The 22,955-nt window shown below is 40.8% G+C and overlaps 1 protein-coding gene across 1 annotated transcript; it reads right to left on the bottom strand.

Annotated features, from left to right (window-relative positions):
• Positions 1-42: 42 nt before the first annotated feature.
• LOC117544235 (N-acetyllactosaminide beta-1,3-N-acetylglucosaminyltransferase 3-like) lies at positions 43-17,048 on the bottom strand. Its single transcript, XM_034213116.1, is given in 3 exon segments — positions 43-432; positions 435-768; positions 16,795-17,048. Coding segments are annotated over 3 exon segments (978 nt in total).
• Positions 17,049-22,955: the final 5,907 nt, after the last annotated feature.

Below are 22,955 nucleotides of genomic sequence, written 5' to 3'. Positions count from 1 at the left end.
TCAGTATAATATAATGTTTACACAAGTCAAGGAATCATATTCTCAAGGTCCACATTTTAAATTCAGATCAGATAGTTTATGCCACATGAAATACATTCTAGCTGATAAGAATCTGTGTATCAGTAAGAGGTCTCTATAATAACAAGGATCATATAGATCTACGCTCTGTACTCTACTTGCTGAAGGCAAGCGCAGTCCAAGAGTCCTAAAGCCCATATGAGAAGCAGGACTTAGTCCTGCTTTGGCCAGACACATCCCCATGTAAACATCGTCAATGGGAAGAATGGTAATAGACCGAAACATCTTGTATATAACCATAGCTGTATAACCAGACAGGAGGAAGCCCCCACCACCACAGTAAGAGGGATATGAGTTTGACTCCTGCACCTGCACTGGGATATAGTATTTGCTCGAAGATGCTCTTATGGGCCCTATACGTTATAGATCAGATGACCAGCAAAGAGGTGTTTGCTTCCATCGTTGTCCTTTAGGCCTTGGAGATACTCGACCATGTTGTTTGTGTGGGCAAAGACGTCATCGTCACCATTCAGAAGGAAGTGAGCGTTTGGAGAGTTTCGTTCCATCCATTCCAGGAAGAGGATCTGCTTCAAGGTGAGGTTGAAAAATGAATCATGAAAGTCCCATTGGATTATGTCATTGTACTCACGTTGCTCCATTTCGAGAATTGTGTTAAATCTCTCTTTCTCAAAACCAGTATCCGTGGTCCCTGAGACGAAGACCCTTCGGATCCACACACCATTGTGTAGCCTCTCAAAAAATCCCCAAGCTTTCAAACACGCCCAGCTCCAAGCTTTTCAAGATTTTTGAAAAGCTGCTGTGTGGACGTACCGGCAGGCGACGCAGCAGGTTATGGAAAATGGAGGAAACTGAAACTACAGCTAAGAAGAAAAGAAGATGCACATACAACAAAGACTGGGAAGACACTTACCCGTGGGTGAAGCCAGTGCAGGGCGACTCTCAGAGGGAGTTTTTTGCAAGAGTAATTTTTCAATTTCACATGGCGGTGAATACGACGTCAAAAGACACCGAGAATGCGATTCTCACAAGAAACGTGTCGCTCAAAAAGAGACATCCCACTCTATGGAGACATTCCTACTCAAACCAAAAAATGATGGCCACTCAGACAAGGTAACAGCAGCAGAAATAACCAGTGTTACAATAGTTACTGTGGTAACAAGCTAGCGCCGACCATTTTTCCAGACTCTGAGATAGTAAAGAAAATGTCATGTGGTCGTACAAAAGCAGCATCCATAATAACAGATGTGCTTGCCCCTGCCTCTGTGGAGAGTTGTTTGACAGAGTTAAAGACACCAGTGGTTCTAGGTCAGTGCTTCTCAAACTTTTTTCAGTAATGTACCCCCTTTGAAACATTTTCTCAGCCAAGTACACCCTGACCGACCCCGAACATTTTTGATCGAAAAACCCTATACAAATAATTCCAATATAGTGATGTTCCCTCAGTGTGTGATTTATTTACTCCTTCATGCATGCATTACAACAAACTAAGGATATTTTCATTTTATGCATGAAAAATAATAACGAAAAAAAATGTAAACAGATTTTTTCAAGGAGTTTTTCAATTGAAGTTTAACAAACCAATGAACAAAATGATGCAAAACTATACAATACACACATTTGACATGTTTAGATGAGGTGGTTCTAGGAATATTTTATATAAAATTGTGTTTTCTATTTAACTTATTGTACTAATATTATGTTTGTAATCATGCATGGTATTTTTTAAATTAACTTTTTTTTTTTTTTTTTATAAATCTCACGTACCCCCTGCAGTACCCCAACGTACCCCTAGGGGTCCGCATACCCCCATTTGAGAATCACTGTTCTAGGTGACAAAATAGCCCACACACTGCGGGGGGGCCCACCTGTTGTTGCTGTGATGGACAAAACTGAAAGCTATTATTTTATGTTATGTATTATTATGTTTTTGTTCCCTCCTGGCCAGTTTTGATTTGTACTTATGGTTTTATTTTATCTATTAATTTATGTTGTGCCTACTTTCACCTTCACTCACATCTACGCTGTCATTGGAGGCAGTCGCAATTTCTACAGGCTTGCACTTACCTGTTAGCATCTGGCATCTGTTAGCATCTAGCAGCATCTAGCTCTCCTGCTTACAAACGTTTAGCCATCCCTGCTTATACAAGTAGTAGTTTTAGTTGTCTGCGAACTGTGGAAGCCTACTCCCACCTGTCGAGTGCGGCTGTACTGAGGTGTTTTTCCTCCGGAGACGTCGCGAAGAGACGGAGCGGCTCCACCTGTTGCTGCATGCGATCTGCGATTTACGGAGGCCTGCTCGTCGCGAAGAGACGGAGCGGCTCCACCTGTTTGCTGCCTGCGATCTGCAATCTACGGAGGCCTGCTCCCACCTGTAGAATACGGCTGTACTGGAGAGGTTTTTACCCCGGAGTCGTCGCGGAGAGACGGAGTGGATCCACGCTTCGGGCTTGGCCTGCTTCCACCGGGCGTGTGCTGCTCTACGGAGGAGGATTTTACCACCGCTGGGGCCTGCTTTCCACCTGTCCTGGTTCTGCTGTTGCAGAGGCCTGCTTTCACCCCGGGGATACCACGGAGGGACCGGAGCGCTTCCACGCTGCTGTTTTCGCCTGTCCTTTGCTGCTGTGCTGATTTTGCTCCAGGAACATCGCGGATACTGTGTGCTGGTCTAGGAAAATGGCCCATATCGGGATTCTGCTGTGCCTGTTAACTGTTTTGGACTATGAGAAGATCTCTAGTCATTCTGAGAAGACTACTGGATTCAGGTCTGTTCTTCCACCCGCAGTGGGCATCCCCTGCAAAGGTTCGGATGTGTTGCTCAAACAATTACCGGTTGCCTTGTCACAGTCAATCTGCTCGACAAAATATGTTTGTCTTTTTTATTTTCCTGCGATGATGGTTCTTCAGGACTGCTTCTTAAGCTCTAATCACACTCTCGCAGACTTTTCCGGTGTTTCTAAATTAGATGACAATGTATTTGTGTCGTTTAAGAGGAAAAGATGCCTGTTTTTTTTGTTATTATTACTGTCAGGAAATGTACAACCTAACCCTGGTCCGCCCAGTAGTAGTAGTCAGATCGCTACTCCTGCTGATTTTAAAGCTAGGTCTGGGTTGGGTTTCATCCACTTGAATGTGCGCAGTCTGTTAGGTAAACTAGATTTTGTCCGTATCTGGGCAAAATCGACTGACGCTGACGTCATTGTCTTATCAGAAACATGGCTAAACAAATCTATTTTGGCCTCTGACATTGCCTTAAATGGTTTTAATGTGTATCGTACCGACCAGCCTAATAAAGGTGGTGTCGTTGCCATTTATGTTAAGAATACGTTCAGTGTAACCACATTAGTTTCCAAATCGATCAGTAAGCAATTTGAATTTTTAGCCATAAATATAGAAGTGGCAAAGGGTCAACAGGTCATGGTAGTGAGTTGTTACAGACCCCCCTCAGCTGTCAAAGACTCCTTGTCTTCACTAGCAAATCTTTTATCACAACTAGACTACAAGGAAATAGTGCTACTTGGAGATTTTAACTGGGACTGGTTAACTGCAGTGTCAGAGGATTTTAAAAACCTTTGTATCTCTTTGAATGTTACTCAGATTGTTGACAGTCCTACTCGCCCAAATATTAAGTCCCCTAATAAATCCTCCCTAATTGATCTAATTGTAACTAATGTTCCCCATAAATATTCATCTGTGGGAGTATTTGCAAATGATCTGAGCGATCACTGTGTTGTAGCCACAATTAGGGACACTAAGGTCCAAAAGGTTAAACCTTGCATTATCATTAAGAGAGACAAAAAACATTTTGTTGAGCAGGGTTTTGTGCATGATCTGTTTGATTTTGATTGGGGTAAAATCGATCTGTGTGCTGATGTGGAAACCGCATGGTCTTATTTTTATCTTGGTTTTATGGAGATCATTGATAGACATGCACCGCTGCGTACATTTAGAGTAAAGGGACGAGACAATCCTTGGTTTTCTGCTGAGCTGTCTAGTCTCCTTCATGAGAGAAACAAGGCCTGGGCAAAGGCTAGGCAATCAGGCTCAGAGGTAGAGTGGCTGCGTTTTAGGCAGCTAAGGAATAGCTTCACTTCAAATGTCAAAAGTCGAAGTACTATTTGTCAGTTACCACAGAAAACCTAAATAATCCTAGGAAATTTTGGAAAGCAATAAAATCGATATCCACCGGTGAGATCCGTAATGAGCTACCTCCGTGCCTTACCACAGCATCTGGCACTATATCGGACAGGGCCACTATGTTAAATTGCTTTAATGAGCATTTTGTGTCCTGCGGTTCTATGTTTGATTCTGTTTCTAACTCTGCTTCTGTGAACACCCCAATCCGTGACTCTGAATAATGTGGTCTGGAAAACCCTTTCAGTTTTACTCCTTTTACTGTCAATGTTGTTCATGAAGCCTTATCTAAGCTAGATCCTAAGAAACCGGCTGGCCCGGACAACGTAGAACCTTTCTTTTTAAAGATAGCTGCAGATTTTATTGCTCTTCCTCTTACTACTCTTTTTAACCTCTCCCTCAGCACAAATGCAATTCCAAAAGTATGGAAGTCAGCTTATGTCTTGCCTTTGCTAAAAGGAGGGGAGGCAACTATTTTAAATAACTATAGGCCAATCTCTAAATTGTCAGTTCTGGCGAAGGTGCTCGAACGCCTAGTGAGTGAACAGGTAAAGGAGTTTTTATGTAAAAATGATATCCTGTCTAAACATCAGTCAGGCTTCAGAAAACAACATAGCACCATCACTGCCACAATGAAAGTGGTGAATGACATTACGAGTATTTTAGACAATAAGCAGAGTTGTGCAGCTCTATTTATTGACCTTTCCAAAGCGTTTGATACCGTCGATCATCGCATCTTAAAGCAGAGGCTACTCAGTATCGGCATATCCAGCCATGCAGTGGGGTGGTTTGTGAACTACCTCTCTGAAAGGTCCCAATGTGTTCACTTTGATGGGCTGTCTTCTGAGTGGTTAAACATTGCTAATGGTGTTCCTCAAGGTTCTGTTTTAGGTCCACTTTTATTCTCCATATATATCAACAGTTTAGGTGAAAATGTGGATGAAGCTACTTTACATTTTTATGCTGATGATACCGTGATGTACTGTGCAGGTCCCTCCATTAAGGAGGCTGGTGTTAAATTACAGGCTGTTTTTAACATTATTCAGACTCAGCTTGCTGAACTTAAGCTTATTTTAAATGTTGATAAAACTAAGGTAATGCTATTTTCAAAAGCTAAAAAGACACCAGAGCCTGTTTTGGATATTGTTACTATGCAAGGACAAGTACTTGAAGTGGTTACCAGTTATAAATACCTAGGTATCTGGCTTGATGATTGTCTTACTTTTAAACTTCATGTCAATAACCTGCTTAAAAAGCTGAGGGTTAGACTAGGCTTCTTTTTTAGAAACAAGTCCTGTTTCTCTTTTGAAGCCAGGAAAAGGCTAGTCACTGTGACCTTTTTACCTGTGCTGGACTATGGTGATTTGATCTATATGAATGCACCTGCCCATTGCCTGGAAAAGTTAGATGCCGCCTATCACAGTGCCCTGAGATTTGTTACTAACTGTAAAGCACTTACTCATCACTGTACCCTGTATGCCAAGGCAGGTCTGCCTTCACTAACTGTACGGAGGCTCAGTCATTGTACATGTTCATTTACAAAGCCATGTTGGGTAAACTACCTTTTTATATCTGCTCTCTGATCTCTCGACAAATTGAAAGTACATATTGCCTGAGATCTCATGATGTTGTTTTATTAAATGTGCCAAGTGCTAGGACTGTCTTAGGGAAGAAAGCTTTTAGTTGTGCAGCTCCACTAAATTGGAACAGTCTGCAAACATGTTTAAAACTGAGCACTTTGGTTCCCCTGCATCATTTTAAAACTCGGCTGGGTGACATGCTGTTTGATACTCATGGTACCTGTCTCTGTAAATAGAGTTTGTAAACTGTACATTATGTTGTTTGTCATCCTTATTGTTGTTCTGTTGTTTTTATGTTACATGTGTAACTAATGTCCTGCAGGTCACCCTTGAAAAAGAGATCTTTTGATCTCAAGGGGCTTTCACCTGGTTAAATAAAGGCTACAAACAAACTTTTACAGGTAATACACTAGTTGAATAAGGAAGATGCATTTCTAAACACTTGAAGTGAATAATGCCTGCTGCCTTGGTTAGCCTTAGTTTACTTTTCTTTATTAAGATACTAAATTGTTACTGCATTTTAACCTCACTTTCTGTCATTGGTTATTGGATGCTGTTGCATAAATCAAATGAAACAGTATAGAAATAGAGATTTTTTTCCCGGGGGGGGGGGGTGGTGGTGCTGTTGAGAGGGTGTCCCACATTGTCCCACACACACATACTCCTTGTCCCACATTTGGTTTGTTGGGACCTGGTCACCCTACGTGGAAGAGCAGCCAACACTGCAGCGGTCGGTAAATGCCGCAGAAACACATTAATAAACAATGAACCACGGCACTCACACTGGAGAAAAGCATAAGGTTGGAGAAGTCGTTATTTAATTTAATCTGGCTTCGTGTGATTAAAAGCAACACGATCATCGACCCGACGCAGTTGTTGTTGTTGTGAGCGCCGTAACGCCGTTGGGGAGCAAATCAGCGATGTAAACGGTGTCGTCATGACGCAGCAGCGGCAGCACCCAGTCGGGCTCTGGGCGGTGTGAACAGAGCGGGAGCAGAAAAGGGAAACCGGAGCTGAACCAGAAAAGCTCACGCTCGGAGCTAGAAAGGGAAAAGCGCTGGTGTGAAAGCCGCAATAGTGGTTCATTTTATAAACCAATATGATCTTCTTAAATGTCGCTACCTGGAATATACGTGGTGTTCAGTCTAAGGACTTTCGAGAGGAAAATTAAATATTTATTAGACACTAATTATGACTTCCTCTTTACGCAGGAATTTAGACTGAATACCACCAGTGATGTAGATTATGTGTGTAAACGGTGGCATAAAGGCAAAAGTATTATATCCATCGGAGAGAATAGAGCTGACGGAGTTGGCATTTTCTTCAAAGAAAAATACATCACTATTATTAGAAGGGACATAATCCCAGGAAGGCTGCTTATGGTGGATTGTTTTTATAAAAATGAAAAATATCGACTTATTAATATTTATACTGCCCGAGGCAAAAAATAAGTTACAATTATTCAGAAAACTTAGAGAGCTATTAACAGTGGGTTATAAAATTATATTAGATGGTGATTTTAATACAGTAACAGAAGACATAGATAATTGTAGTACAGCTGTTTTTAAACTGAGGGCGGAAGGAAAACTGTTGAAAGAAATCTGCAGCGATGCAAAACAACTAAAACCCGTATAGACAGGATTTATGTGTTGAATCACTTCTCTGTAACCAACTATAAAACAATCTTTAATAACTTTTCGGATCATCTTTTGGTCCAAACGTCATTATCCTCCGGAGCCCCTTCCACTAGAGGCTTCTGGAAACTGAACACACAGTGCCTAAAAAATACTTGTGTCTCAACGGAACTAAAACTGGAAATACAAAAAATAATACAATTGAGATGTTTAACAAACTCTGACATCAAATTATGTTAAACATTAAAAATTAGGTTAAACGTTTTTTCAAATTTAAATGTAGAGAATTAAATAAAGCAAAACATATTAAATATGAATCATTAATCAAACAATATATTCATTTAAAGCAGATTAAAGTTAAAACTAAAACGGTAGAAGACAATATATCTAAATTAAAAAGGAATCATTATATAATATTCATACAACATCTGAAATAGATCAAAGAGGCAACTTGGCTCAAGCCATTAAAACCAACCAAAAGCAAATTCAAAGTAAATTCATCAAATGTATAAAAAAAATAATCAAGAAGGTTGTATTGTGTATAATAAAAAACAGAAACGAGAAGTGATAAGAGATTTATGTTCTGAAGCATATAAAAAAAAAAATAGACATTGAAACGGACTGTGTTAAAACTCTGTTGGGAACAATCCCTCCGTACAACATCCAAGAATTTGATTTCCTTCTCGGTGAGATTAGAAAAGATGAGGTTATCCAGGCGGTGAAAGAGCTGAATGTCGGTAAGATCCCCGGTCCTGATGGCCTGCCCACTGAGTTTTATCAACTATTATCTGATGATGTTTTAAACTTACTGACCTCTATGTTTAATGAAGGTCTCAGCAGTGGTTGTATGGGGGACTCATTTTATGAAGGTGTCTTGACTCTACTATATAAAAAAACCGATGAAACTGATATAGATAATTACAGACAATTAACTACAATGAATACTGATTATAAGATACTAGCAAAAATAATAATGAATAGATTAACAGATATACTAGATAAAATAATAGATAAGGAGCAAACATGTGCTATAAATGGTCGCCTTATGTGGGACAACTTATCAATTTTAAGAGAAATCATAAATAAGCCAAAAGAAGAAAACGTTTTTTTTATTATTGGACTTGATTAAAAAAAAGCCTTCGACTATTTATCCAGAGATTACTTATTGTCGGTGATGAAGGCCTACGGATTTCCTGAAGCCTTCATAAACATGATTAAGTGTCTGTATTTTAAATCTTGTGTCTGTGTAAATGTAAACGGTGTGTTGACAAATGCATTTAATGTTGAGAGAGGGGTTAAGCAGGGGTGCCCTCTAAGCGCAGCTCTGTACGTGCTAGCCATAAGTCCATTAATTAAAATAATAAACAATGACAGGTTAATATCAGGAACACCAGTTGGCCATGCGCCCAAAATAACTGCCATCGCCTATGCAGACGATGTCACTGTTAAAATAAAAAACCAACAAGAAATGGATGTTCTAACAAACCACCTAAACCTATATGAATTGGCATCAGGAGCTAAATTAAACCACAACAAAACTGAAGGTGTTTGGATCGGCACCGACGATGCCAAATGCGACATAAACATTCAAGTGAAAAAATTAATTGAAATACTTGGAATAACTATTTGTAGCGACAACTGTGCTGAACTCAATTGGGAGAACAAACTAAGTGAAGTCAAAGAACAAGTTAAACACTGGGAGAATAAAAATACAAATTATAAATCAAGAATAAACATAATAAAATCATTCATACTTAGCAGTTATTTAAAAGTAGGGAATATGGAGGTCTGGGAGCCATAGACCTGGGCATTAAACTAAAAATTACCTTTGTAAAAAACATCTCGGCTGCAATCAATAGGAAAGCATCTTGGGTTGAGGATGGAGAAATGAGATGGAAAAAAAGAAGAGGCAGAGCTAGAAATGGACCATATTACAAATTACTTTATGGTGACTTCACAACTGAAGTTCAACATTTAGGGATTGATTGGATCGGACTACCGAATAGAGTAATTTTTTAAATGATAAACGATTTCAAATATGGAGGTGTTATAACATACAAAAACCTAACACCTGACGAAGGTAATAAAGTCTTGAAATTAGTAAAAAAGTAAACAGTTATCGGAGAGCATGAGAGACGTGAGGTGGCTGATATCAGTTAACAGACTTGCGGTCAGAGCTGTGGTCTCATGGAGCTGCCATGTTCAAACTAAAACATGTCCGATGGTTAACTGTGAGGAGGACGAGACTTTAAAGCACCTCCTCATGGACTGCTACAGAGCCCAGGAGGTGTGGTCGCTCCTACGGGGCATCGGTTTAGAGTTCAATGTAGAATATATCTCATCATGTATTGTCTTCTGGATGAGGGGATGGACAATAAACACAGGGAACTTTTTCAGCTGGTAATTTGTATCACATGTATGAAAATCTGGAAAACAAGGTGCAAAATGATACTAAATCAGACGATCATAAACAGTGGCACCATTGTGAAACAAATACTTACTGAACTAAGGAGAAGAAAAACCCTGGACAAATCCCAGACTCAGCCATGGGGCATTTTGAGTCTGTGACCGAACTGAGTCTCATTGGAATATAAACGTGCTCTCTTTATGTTATTTATATATTTATTCATTGTGTGTTATATGTATTATTAATGTAACTTTTGTATATCATGTACTGCCCAAATAATATAAAATAAAGTTTTCTAAAAAAAAAAAGAAGAGAGGGGGTTGGAAGTTGGAACCCAACAGAAGCCATGAATGGTGACATACCTGTGGCGGATTTGTACCTAAACAAAACACAAGTCTAACACCAAGCGTTTAAATCAGCATGCACTCTTAGCGATATTTTATACTTCATGCTATCTGCACAAACTATATCTTATGAAAAGCTGAGAGTCCACAGATTATATTGGTAAAAATGTCATCCCTGTGCGATCAAAACTCACTGTTCTGTATGATAAATAAAAGAACATTGTAGCCTACCTTGAAAATCAATAGCGGGTACATTTTACCCGTTGGCGGTTCTGAGTGCCTGAAACACATCAGGGGCGTTAGTTAACCCAAAAGGCATAACTAAATATTCAAAATGTCCCAGGGGCGTCTTAAACGCAGTCTTCCACTCGTCTCCCTCCTTTATCCTTACTAGGTGGTAGGCATTTCGGAGGTCCAACTTTGAGAAGATGGCGACTTGATGGAGGAAACCAAAAGCTGAGTCTATGAGCGGGAGAGGATACTTATTCTTCACCGTGATGTCATTCAAGCCCCTGAAATCAATACAGGGGCGTAGAGTCTTATCCTTCTTGTCAACAAAAAAATACCCCGCCCCCAATGGAGAGCAAGAAGGGCGAATGAGACCAGAAGCAACTGAGTCAGTGATGAGACGTGAGGTCAACAGGTATGGGGGGGGGGGGGGGGGGGGGGGGGGGGGAACAGGTTTGGAAGTAACTGTGGTGGGTATGGCAGAGTGTAAACAGTGAGAGTGGCATAAATGGTCTCGTGATGATTACCTGAGTGTAACAGTGACACTGGGGCAGTACGGTGAGTTACACGGGCTAGAAGCCTACCATCAAGAGAAACATTTTTCTTGGGCCCGGGAAGGGGTTCTGAGGGGAGATTAGACTGGAAAACAACATCAGAGTCAATACAATTTTCATCAGCCCCTGAATCAACTAAGACTTGGAGAGTAAGGCAAGGCAAGGCAAGGCAAGTTTATTTATATAGCACTTTTCAACACAAGGCAATTCAAAGTGCTTTACAAAAAATGAAAGAGATTAAGAAAATGGCATTTAAAATCAGTCATTAAAAAGAAAAGCTAATAAAATAAACATTAAAAGAAAAAATACATGGATAAAAGTTACAGTGCTGTCAATTAAACATTAAAAGAAAAAAGTACATGGATAAAAGTTACAGTGCAGTCTAAGATATGAATAGTTCAATTAAAAGCAGCGACAAAAAGAAAAGTCTTCAGCCTGGATTTAAAAGTAGTCAGAGTTGTAGCGGACCTGCAGGTTTCTGGGAGTTTGTTCCAGATATTTGGAGCATAATAACTGAACGCTGCTTTACCATGTTTAGTTCTGACTCTGGGGACAGAAAGCTGACCAGTCCCTGAAGACCTGAGAGATCTGGATTGTTCATAATTTAGCAGGAGGTCAGAAATGTATTTTGGGCCTAAACCATTCAGTGCTTTATAAACCAGCAGCAGTATTTTGAAATCTATTCTTTGACACACAGGAAGCCAGTGTAAAGACTTCAGAACTGGAGTGATGTGATCCACTTTCTTAGTGTTAGTGAGGACTCGAGCAGCAGCGTTCTGAATTAGCTGCAGCTTCCTAATAGATTTTTTAGTGAGACCTGTGAAGACACCATTGCAGTAGTCGAGTCTACTGAAGATAAAAGCATGGACAAGTTTTTCCAAATCCTGCTGTGACATTAGTCTTTTAATCCTAGATATGTTCTTTAGGTGATAGTAGGCTGATTTAGTAACAGTTTTAATGTGACTGTTGAAACTCAGGTCAGAGTCCATGACTACACCTAGATTTCTGGCTTTATCTGTTGTTTTGAACATTGCACACTGAAGCTCAGCGCTAACTTGTATACGTTCTGCCTTGGCTCCAAAAACCATTACCTCAGTTTTATCTTTGTTTAATTGGAGAAAGTTCTGACACATCCAGTCATTGACTTGTTCAATGCACTTACTCAGTGTTTGAATTGGAGCATAGTCTCCTGGTGAAATTGTTACGTAAATTTGTGTGTCATCTGCATAGCTATGGTAACTTATTTTGTTGTTCTTCATTATCTGAGCCAGTGGTAGCATGTAGATGTTAAAGAGAAGAGGCCCCAAGATGGAGCCTTGAGGAACCCCACATGTCATATTTGTCAACTCAGATGTGTATTTACCTATAGAAACAAAGTTGTTTCTGTCCTTTAAGTAGGATTCAAACCAATTTAGAACTGTTTCCGAAAGTCCCACCCAGTTTTCCAGTCGGTCTAGTAATATGCTGTGGTCAACAGTGTCAAACGCAGCACTGAGATCTAATAATACTAACACTGAAGTTCTGCCACTGTCTGTGTTTAAGTGGATGTCATTAAAGACCTTTACAAGAGCAGTCTCAGTGCTGTGGTTTGGACGAAAGCCTGACTGGAACACATCAAAACAGTTATTTAAATGCAAGAAATTACTCAACTGTTGAAAAACAACTTTTTCAATGATTTTACCTAGAAATGGCAGGTTTGATATGGGCCTGTAATTGTTCATTACTGAAGCATCTAGATTATTCTTTTTAAGAGCGGTTTAATGACTGCAGTTTTCAGGGCCTGTGGAAAAATACCTGAGTGAAGAGATTTGTTTACTATATGAAGTAGATCTGAGGCCATGCAAGGCAAAACATCTTTGAAAAATCCTGTTGGAATAATATCAAGGCAGCAGGAGGAGGATTTCAGAAGTTGAATAATGTCCTCTAGGTTTTTATCATTAATCTGATGGAATTGTGTCATGATGTCTGAATTGATGTTAAGTGGAGATCGGGACAACACATTTGCTGTTCCTGATGCAGAGGCACTGACTGCTTGTCTGATTTTCTGAATTTTGTCAGTGAAAAAGGAGGCAAAATCATTGCACGCCCTGGTGGATAGAAATTCAGAGGCTACTGACACTGGGGGGTTAGTTAGTCTGTCGACGGTAGCAAACAAGGCATGTGCGTTGTTTTTGTTTTTGGTAATGATGTCAGAGAAGAACGATTGTCGTGCGTTTTTCAATTCCAAATTATAAAGGCCAAGTCTCTCTTTATAGATTTCAAAGTGAACCTGGAGATTTGTTTTTCGCCACCTGCGTTCAGCTTTTCGACATTCTCTTTTTTCTGTTTTCACGCTCATGGCCTTTCTCCATGGAGATATTTTCTTGCCAGACACTTCCTTTACCTTAGTTGGAGCAATGGCATCTATAACATTTTTAATTTTTGAATTAAAATGATCTACTAGCTCATTTACTGAGATGTTGGCAGGGGCAAGTGTGGAAGAGAAATTCTGAGTAAACATTTCCCTAGTATTTTCAGTTAAATATCGCTTTGTGGTTACCTCTTTTTGAACATTTTTGTGAACAGAAATAGAGCTCTCAAAGAAAACACAGGAATGGTCAGAGAGTGCAACATCAGTCACCACAACCTTAGAGATATTCAAACCCTTTGAGATAATTAAGTCCAGAGTGTGCCCCTTATTGTGCGTGGGCTCCGTCACATGCTGAGTCAGTCCATAGCTATCAAGAACACAAAACAGTTCTTTAGCCCCTCTGTCCTGGGGGTTGTCAACATGGATGTTAAAATCACCAACAATGACTAGACGGTCAAAGTCAATACACACTATAGACAGCAGTTCAGTAAAGTCATCAAAAAAGCTTGCACAGTATTTGGGTGGTCTATAGATATTTAGGAACAGAGCTCGAGAGGAGCATTTCAGCCGAAGGGCCACATATTCAAAAGAATCAAAGTTTCCATACGATGTCTTCCTGCATTGAAGGGAATCATTGAACAGAATAGCAACTCCACCCCCTTTCTTATGCATTCTTTCCTGACTCATAAAACTAAAGTTGGGAGGGGTTGATTCGATAAGAACAGCTGCACTGTTATTTTGTTCAATCCAAGTTTCTGTTAAAAACATAAAATCGAGATTGTGCTCAGTGATAAAATCATTGATTAAAAATGTTTTTCCTGCCAAAGACCTGACATTTAATAAAGCTAGTTTAAGTTTGTTAAACACACTATCAGTCATGTTTTTTGTAACAAGCTGTGGCTGACATGGAATCACTGCTAAATTAGATACACTCACACGAACGTTTGAGCGCTTCCTGTTTCTATGATTCACCGCTCTTAATCTATTACCTATCAACACAGATATCGGCAAAGCTACTGGCAGGCAGGGCCCCGACATGTCCTGGAAAGAGTTGAGAGTGCCATACGCCCTTGAGCCTGGACCCATCACATATCAGTAAGAGTTTGTTGTGTTTTGTACACACACATCCTTATCAGGCTTCGGAGACTGCAGATGCCCCCTCGAAAGGAGGGGAGGTGGTCGACGTAGGCACGGTGATGGAGACGGGCTAGATGGTGCGGGGGTAGAGGACATGCTGCCAGGGGGGGGAGGTGGTTGACGTAGGCGCGGTGATGAGGACGGGGGAGATGGTGCGCGTCTCCGCGGTGATTTTGGTGGGCGTCGTTGAGGAGCGGGGGTAAAGGACATGGTGCCAGCCCTGCGTATCGCCTTCGTTTGGTATTTGAACTCCAGGAAGGAATCGGTGCCAACCCTCTGTATCTCCTTTGTGTGTTCATCGATCTCCAGGAGGGTGGGCGAGGGTGAAAGGGTGAACGGAGTATCCTCAAAGGCGTTGACAGGGGGGGGGGGCAGTGGAGACTCCTCCATGTGTCTCATATGTCTCCCATAATCAGAACATTCCTCAGGCGGGTGCAGTGATAATTCTTCAGGGTTTTCTGCGTGATGTGTTGTGTCTTTCTCGTGTTTTGATTCCTCTTGCCGCTTGTCCTTGGCAGAGGGAACAGATTGATGACGCAGGCAGTTGAATATGTTAGAGATAAACAATTTCACTCCTGACTTGTTCAGGCAAACTCCATTTGCCTTGAAAAGATGTCTGCGATCCCAGAAAAAGTTGAAATTGTCAATAAAATGAACAGAATGGTCAGTACAGGCCGTTGAAAGCCAGGTGTTCAGTGCAAACAATCTGCTGAATCTCTCCACTCCTCTTCTGACTGGCGGTAGAGGGCCACTGATGAACACCTCTGCATTTAGAGAGCTGGCAGTTTCCAACAAACATTTAAAGGGGAAACTTGTGAACTAGAAACCGTACCCTTTAACTGGAGGCGATTAGCTTGGGAAGGGGAGACAGAAGTATGGCTCACCAGCGCCTAGGGATGCATATCGTTGACTTTTTTACGATACCGATACCACTGAACGATACCGATACATATCGTGATACTTTGAAAATGTATCATCCCACAATTACTCCCATGAAGCGCTTTACGATATAGTTAACATGTCAAATGAATATTAAATTCAATTGTGGGACTTCTTGGACCTTTTAGTACTGAACAAACAATGAAAAATACATAAAAAATATGAAGAAAACCGATTATGGAATATCTTTTATAACACCCCGCCATCAGGTGTGCCGCGTGAATAGCACATCTTGTCAATGCAAACAGACCATTATAGCACCGTTATAATTAATGTTAAACCTGAGATTCGACTAGAGAACAAATACATAATAGAATAATGGTCATGGGATCTCGGCATTGCACAAACAAATCTCATCTTTAAAATCAACATTTACCTTCACTGGTGAGTGGTGAGAGAAAACAAATCCCATCACAGTTCATTTGTGGGACTTTTACCTTTCTAGTATTGAACAAACAATGAAAAATACATAAAATATGAAGAAAAACGATTATGCAATCTAATTTATAACACCCGCCATCACGGGCCACGGACTCATTTTTAAAATTAATTAAAAAAATGTTTTTCTTTTTTTTTAAGTATCGAAACCGGATCTGATTTCGATACGGTATACCGTAGCCACCAGTAACCGGTATTTCGGTAATACCGGATACCGGTATGCATCCCTACCAGCGCCCCTCCCCCGGCTGCTGAGCCTGCTCTTTTGGCCGAGCGGAACAGTTGGCTCGAATGTGGCCAGCCTGGCCACAGTATATGCAGAGTCTCTGGAGGAAGTGGCGTTCACGTTCGGCAGGTGAAAGCCTCATTCTCCCCAGCTACATAGGCTCCTCTGGGCTTAGGGATGAGGAGACTGGATGTGGGTCCCGGTAGGGGAAAGGCTCCAGGCGTTGGTTACTGTCCAGGCGGACGTGGTGACTTGGGTTGGGAAAAGGGGAGAGGGAATTTCTGCCTGTCTGTTCTCTCCCTACGCCTCTCACGGAGGCGATTATCTAAACGAATGGCCAAAGAAATTAATTCCTCAAGGGACGAAGTCTCATCTCGAGCAGCTAGCTCGTCCTTTAACTCCTCGTTTAATCCACAAAAAAAAAAATCTGTAGAGCCGTCTCGCCCCACCCGCTCTCTGCTGCGAGAATGCGGAAATCAATTGAGTATGTGGAGACTGACTCTGAACCCTGGCATAAAGAAAGGAGCTGACTATCGGCCTCCTTACCCTGAAGCGGGTGGTCAAAAACTCGAAGCATCTCGGTTTCAAACACAGGAAAGGAGTTATAGATAGCTGGATTACCCTTGGCTATGGCGACCGCCCATGCAGACGCTTTACCCGATAACAAACTCATAACGAAAGCTATCGTAGTTCTGTCAGAGGAGTAAGTTAAAGATTGCTGATCAAAAACTAGAGAGCACTGGTGAAGAAACTGATTGCATGTCCCTGAATCACCTGAATACCTCACAGGGGTGGGGATGAATGGTTCACGGGATGAATGACTGGAATATCAGGAGCTGGAGGCGGTGGCGCAGGAGCTGAAGCCGTCAGAGCATTGAGCTGGGTGAAAGACTGGTCCAAGCGGCCGCTGAGCTGAGTGACACCGGCAGTAAGGTTGTGGAGGGATTCCATGATTCCTTGCAGAGCTTGTTCGTGCTGCCCCACACGAGCTCCCTGTGTGGAAAGAGCCTGCTTAAATCTCTCAGTCTCTGCAGGGTCCATGCTTTGGCCAGATTTTCTGTTATGGCCTAGAGAATATTGGACCCCAAAGCAAAAGACTAGAGAGAGATGGTCAAAAACAAAAAGCTTTATTAAAGCAGAGGAACAGAAAAATGGTAGTGGAGGCAGGAAGCTGGCTGGCACGGAGACGTCAGGGACAGGAGGCAGAAAATCCAAGCAACAGGTCATAGGGACGAGGAGAGCAGCGAGACACACCAGAGGGTCGAAACACAAAGGAATTATCTGGCAGGGAAGTGGCATGAGGACCGGGCTTTTATATCCACAGGTGAAGAGGTGAGTGGAAACAGGTGTGCCTCGTCTGCTACTGGGAGGAGCCAGCCAACTCCCTGTCACACACCAGCCCTGCAGAGGAAAACAGAGAAGGGAGGGGGAGACAGGAAAAAACACAAAAAGAGCACACCACAAAACCAAAACTAAACAGAATCATAAGTTTATAAAAAAGACTTTGTGTTAGAATGTTTTTGGATTGTTTTAAATGCGGGTTTATGTTATTCTCTTTATTCTACTTCTATTGTAAAGAGAATCTTATTATTCATTATATTTTCTTAAAAAGGAAGTCGTTTATTTTGTAGTTTTTAAGATGCATAGATGATGCAAAAAAGTTGAATATGTATGTCCAACAAAACATTAAAAGAAAAAAAGAAGGTGCATATAGACAAACTCTATTTGCTTGACAAAATGCTATAATGCCTGTGTTTGAATAGACATCAGTATTGAAAAAGAATATTAATGTTTGACCTTTGGCCTTTTATAACCCTGCTACACTCTTAACTAGCAGACCTATGAAAGCAGGGTTATAAAAGGTCCAAGATCCAAGATCCAAGCTTATCTTTGTTGAGTTAACCAGTGCTTATGTTGACAGGATACTCTCCTACAAAGCTTCTGGTCACTTGCCAAGATAAAAAAACCTATCCTGAACTGATGAGAAACATTTGTTGAAATGAATATATCGAAAATAAATTCAGGAAAATAATGGAAATAAATAAAAGAGAATACCAAGTAATTTGATACTCAAAGAACATTCAAGGTCCCATCATATGCTTTTCTGGTTATTACCCGTCCCCTTGTGTGTTCTGTAGCTTTTTATGCATGTAAACGGTCTGCAAAGTCACAAACCCTCAAAGTACACCCTGTAGTGAGTAAAACTCTAACACAGAAAATACCTGTCTATGCTGCCCCAGAACGCCTCGTTGGAGATTTTTCTTTTTCCATTTTTTTCTTCCTGGTCAAAGTGACGTAACGCTAGACCAAATGGACCAATCCGCGGAGCTCCGCACACACACACACACACTCAGCCTTATCCTTTCTCAGTCGCAGAGCTCCACATACACACACACACACACACACACACACACACACACACACACACACACACACACACACACACACACACACACACACACACACACACACACACACTTATCTTTTCCCTGTTTTGGAACATTGAACAATGTAAATCTATTCCAGTAGACCTCAATAATGGGACCTTTAAAGAAATGTCTTAAAACTGTCCCGTGTTTCCCTTATATACAAATAGCGGCGGCGCAGTGCCGCTGTTGAAATATGCGCGCCGCTTCTAGGGCGCCAGCCAGGTACCAATAAAAAAAAAATATATATGTTTTTTTAATTAAAATAATAAGTGGTGACCCTTTTTAATTTATTATCGTTTTTTATGTGGATTTGTAGTATTTGTGTTACTGTATGTTCAATATACATGTAGGTGTATTTTGCTAAATCTTGAGACATTGCCACTGTATTTACTAGGCAGTGCCGGTTTTTGGCATAGGCGACATAGGCGGTCGCCTAGGGCGCCAGATCTGGGGGGGCTGCGCTGGTAGATCTGGGAGGGGAAAAAACATTTTTGACCGTTGGTGCTCATCCTAACTTTCGGCCTTGATGTAACAACATTCATAATTAAGTAAATGTAACACCCTTTTCACCCCGGTTACACTTTTCATTTGCCCTGTACGATGGGCACTGTAAGTGATGAAAGTGGGGGATGTTGGCTTATCTGGTGCCTGCTGCTCACAGCCAAAGTGCGTGCATGGGAGCGAGAGAGCGAGCGAGGGAGAGAGAAGGGCGTTGTTATTACTAGCATCTGGTGCTAGCTGCGCTAACAGATATAAGAAGGAGATATTTCTACAACAAGGGTGGAGGAGAGCTCTCTCCTGTCAGACTGAGAGTCTCAGTGAGGTAAAGGACTCTCAGTGTTTAGATAGCTCACTTTAGTCTGAGTTATCTCAGTGGGTCTCAAACGTTTTGGCCACAAATTATGTAAACACATATTTCCAAGGCACTCCTTGGGATAAATAAAAACAGGTTTGAAATAATTCCAATGTATACTATAGGACAGTAACCAAAAACATATTTTAAAACTGGAGAGATTAAAGAATATGCATAAATAAATAAACACATTAACTGGTAAAATAAGATATAAATAAACAACAAAAATAAAAAAAGTTAAATTTATTTGTTATTGGTTGTAGGTTATTGGTTATGTTCACATACTAATTTGATTATTAAAATGTAAACCGATCTTTTTTATATGGGTGTTTTATAGTTGATAGTTTACATCAGGTCTCTAGTTTACATCAGGTCTCTAGTAATTCTGCTCAAAGTGCACCAGATTGAAACATTTTACTTTAAAATGTTCAAACAAATCTTCCCGGGGGAGCAGACCCCCGGACCCCCCCTAGAGGATGTGACATCCACCCGCCAATTCAAACATGTTCATAATATATGGAATACATTTGAAGCCATTTTGACGTATACCTATGTCAATAAGTTTCTGTTTTTGTAGTGTATTTGTCTTTTGTAGAGATTTTTCATTTATTCTTTATATATAAAATCTCGCCTAGGGCAGCAAATTGGCTAGAACCGACCCTGGTACTAGACCTCCAGAGCCTTTCTTGTGCTGGCAGACACATAGAAACATATTGGCGGGGCGCACTTCGCACGCGCACACACTAAAAAATGCCACATGCTCCACGCTCACATTTAGCTGGGCCCGCGTGCCTTAGTACCGCGCTGTACTATCATGCAAAATTCCCTTTCTGATATCTTTTATACATACATGTGTCCCCGGTGTGTCAGGGAACTCACAAAGTGTCAGAAAATAAAACCCTCTCTCTTTTCCTCCGTAGGCCTACCCACATCTCCAGTGGTGTAGTGGGCGTTGGACGCGGGGGTACGCCGTACCCCCACTTATTTGGAGCATGATCTTTTTTTTGATAGTCTAATAAATATAAAATCATTGCCAGTCTTATCAGTTGCAAGTGTGTATTTGTTGTAATATTGACAAAAACATAATACATTTCATAGTAGGCCTAATTATAATAAAAAATAAAAACGATTTCCTTAAAAAATTATGATTCGTCATCACGCTCGTGACCCCGTGGCGAGCTGGGGGTGTGTCAGTGACACACCCACGGCCAGCTCGCCGATTTTGCGGCAGCTCTTTCCTTCAAGAACGCTCACGAAAAAGCTCTATAATGGCAGGCAAACATTTTTTGCTTGACTTCTTTTCTAAAAAGAATATAATTCACAAGAAGAAAGAGGCTAGCAGCACCGAAGCTACAAGTGAAGCTGCTACTAGTATTTCATCATCAGAAGAGCCGCCTAAAGACGTGGATAATGCTAGCACTAATGTTAACGTTAGCTGCGCTAGTATGGGCATAGATATGTCTCACAATTATTTGTGTGAACATAAACATAATTTGTGTGTAAATATGTGATTTGTAAATGTAAAACACCATTCACAAATGCATTTAAAAGATTTGCAAACTCACAAATACATTTGCAAATGTAAAACGGATCTGCAAATACGCTAAATATTTTCACAAATAAAAAAAAGATCTGTGAATATCTCTTTAACATTTACAACTTTCAATCAGGCATTTGTGAATCCATTTTGTATTTGTCAACCAAAAATGCGCTTACGGATCTCAAATCTCTGCTCGTGGATCTCACATTTCTGCTTGTGGATCGTCTTTTTACACACACGGAATACAATGACAAAACCTTTCCAAACAAAACAACTTGTAGGCTAGGTAGGTAGGTAGGTAGGTAGGTAGGCAGGCAGGCAGATAGGTATGTAGACATACAGACAGGCAGGCAGGCAGACAGACAGACAGACAGACAGACAGACAGACAGACAGACAGACAGACAGACAGATAGATAGACGGACAGATAGATAGATAGATGGATATCATATATAGATAGATACTTCATTCATCCCAAATTGTGAAATGTGTGGAAACAAGTATAAACACAATAACATTAAATACATATGAAAGCAATAGACAGGAATATATGCATATACAGTAGAAAGAACACGATGAATATTATAACATTTAATGTAGCCTTACTATGAAGGCTAACCTAAATATGGTGCTTTTCTACAGATTACTTTATTACTGCACTGGTAAGGTAAAATTAGGCCGATTAATAAAATGTGAAGTGCTTTGTAACTTCGACCCGCTTGACTGAATACACAACAAACAATGAAGAAAGAGTTGTATCTGGGCTGCTACGCTGCCAGCTGCTCCCCCCGGGACCCGAAAGTGGCGTAGGCTATAGCCTGCACTTCAACATCAACGAAAGTGCTCGACACAAACTAACTGTATCACTATAACATGATGATGATGATGATGATGATGATGATGATGATGATGATGATGATGATGATGATGATGATGATGATGATGATGATGATGATGATGATGATGATGATGATGATGATGATGATGATGATGATGATGATGATGATGATGATGATGATGATAAAGAATGCATCTAACGTTCCGCTGTTCATTATAATATAAAAACAGAGCATTAAACAAACCATCATGCTCTTACTTTGAAATCATGCGGAAATGTGGTCATCAGTGGGCCATCACGTGGTTTCCGAAAATAACCGAGTGACACGAGTAGATTTTAGCCGAGACCGGCGGAAAATATGTCTCAAAATTCCGTGTGTGTAAAAAGACGATCCACAAGAAGAAATGTGAGATCCACGAGCAGAGATTTGAGATTCGTAAGCGCATTTTTAGTCGACAAATACAAAATGGATTCACAAATGCCGGATCGAAAGTTGTAAATGTTAAAGAGATATTCACAGATCTTTTTTTATTTGTGAAAAATATATAGCGTATTTGCAGATCCGTTTTACATTTGCACATTTATTTGTGAGTTTGCAAATTTTTTAAATACATTTGTGGATGGTGTTTTACATTTACAATTCACATATTTACACACAAATTATTTTTATGTTCACACAAATAATTATGAGACATATCTATGCCCATAGAAAGCCTTCAGCTCAAATGCAGAGCAGCATGGTAGCTTGCAGCTGAATCCAGAACAGACCCTTTTGTATCTAATCAAATGTCACTTGCAGTCAGACGCCCAGCAGAGATTTAACACGCTATGCACACCAAACAGTAAAACAACAGTGATGCGTGGTGATATTTATTTACCTTGTTTGAAGGGTTGATTGTCGTAGGTTGATGATGATGATCCAATCAGATCTAGGGTAACACAACTTGAAACTAATAAAGAGCTTAATACAACTGTTCTGGCGTCTGTCACATATGCATACAATGGCCCTTTCTCATTTCTCTAACTCCCCTCTTCGACTCCTATCCTCGAGACTTAGTCCCGCCCACAGGAGATGCGAACGGAGGAGTCGAGGAGGGGAGCCGAGGAGAGAGGAGGGGAAGCAGCAGGCGGTTAGAGAAATGAGAACTCCTCTCCTCCGAGCGGTCATTTTAAAGAGACGTCCATTAATGATGACAGGAGGCACAGCAGCCTGTCAGAGGTCTGATGGACAGATGTGTTCATGACGACTTATATATTTACTTTTAATTCATTCACAGTGCGGTATAATG

The sequence above is a fragment of the Gymnodraco acuticeps genome, unplaced genomic scaffold (genome assembly GCF_902827175.1).
Source record: "Gymnodraco acuticeps unplaced genomic scaffold, fGymAcu1.1, whole genome shotgun sequence".
Lineage (NCBI taxonomy): Eukaryota > Metazoa > Chordata > Actinopteri > Perciformes > Bathydraconidae > Gymnodraco > Gymnodraco acuticeps.
This window is presented reverse-complemented; position numbering and strand designations above follow the sequence as displayed.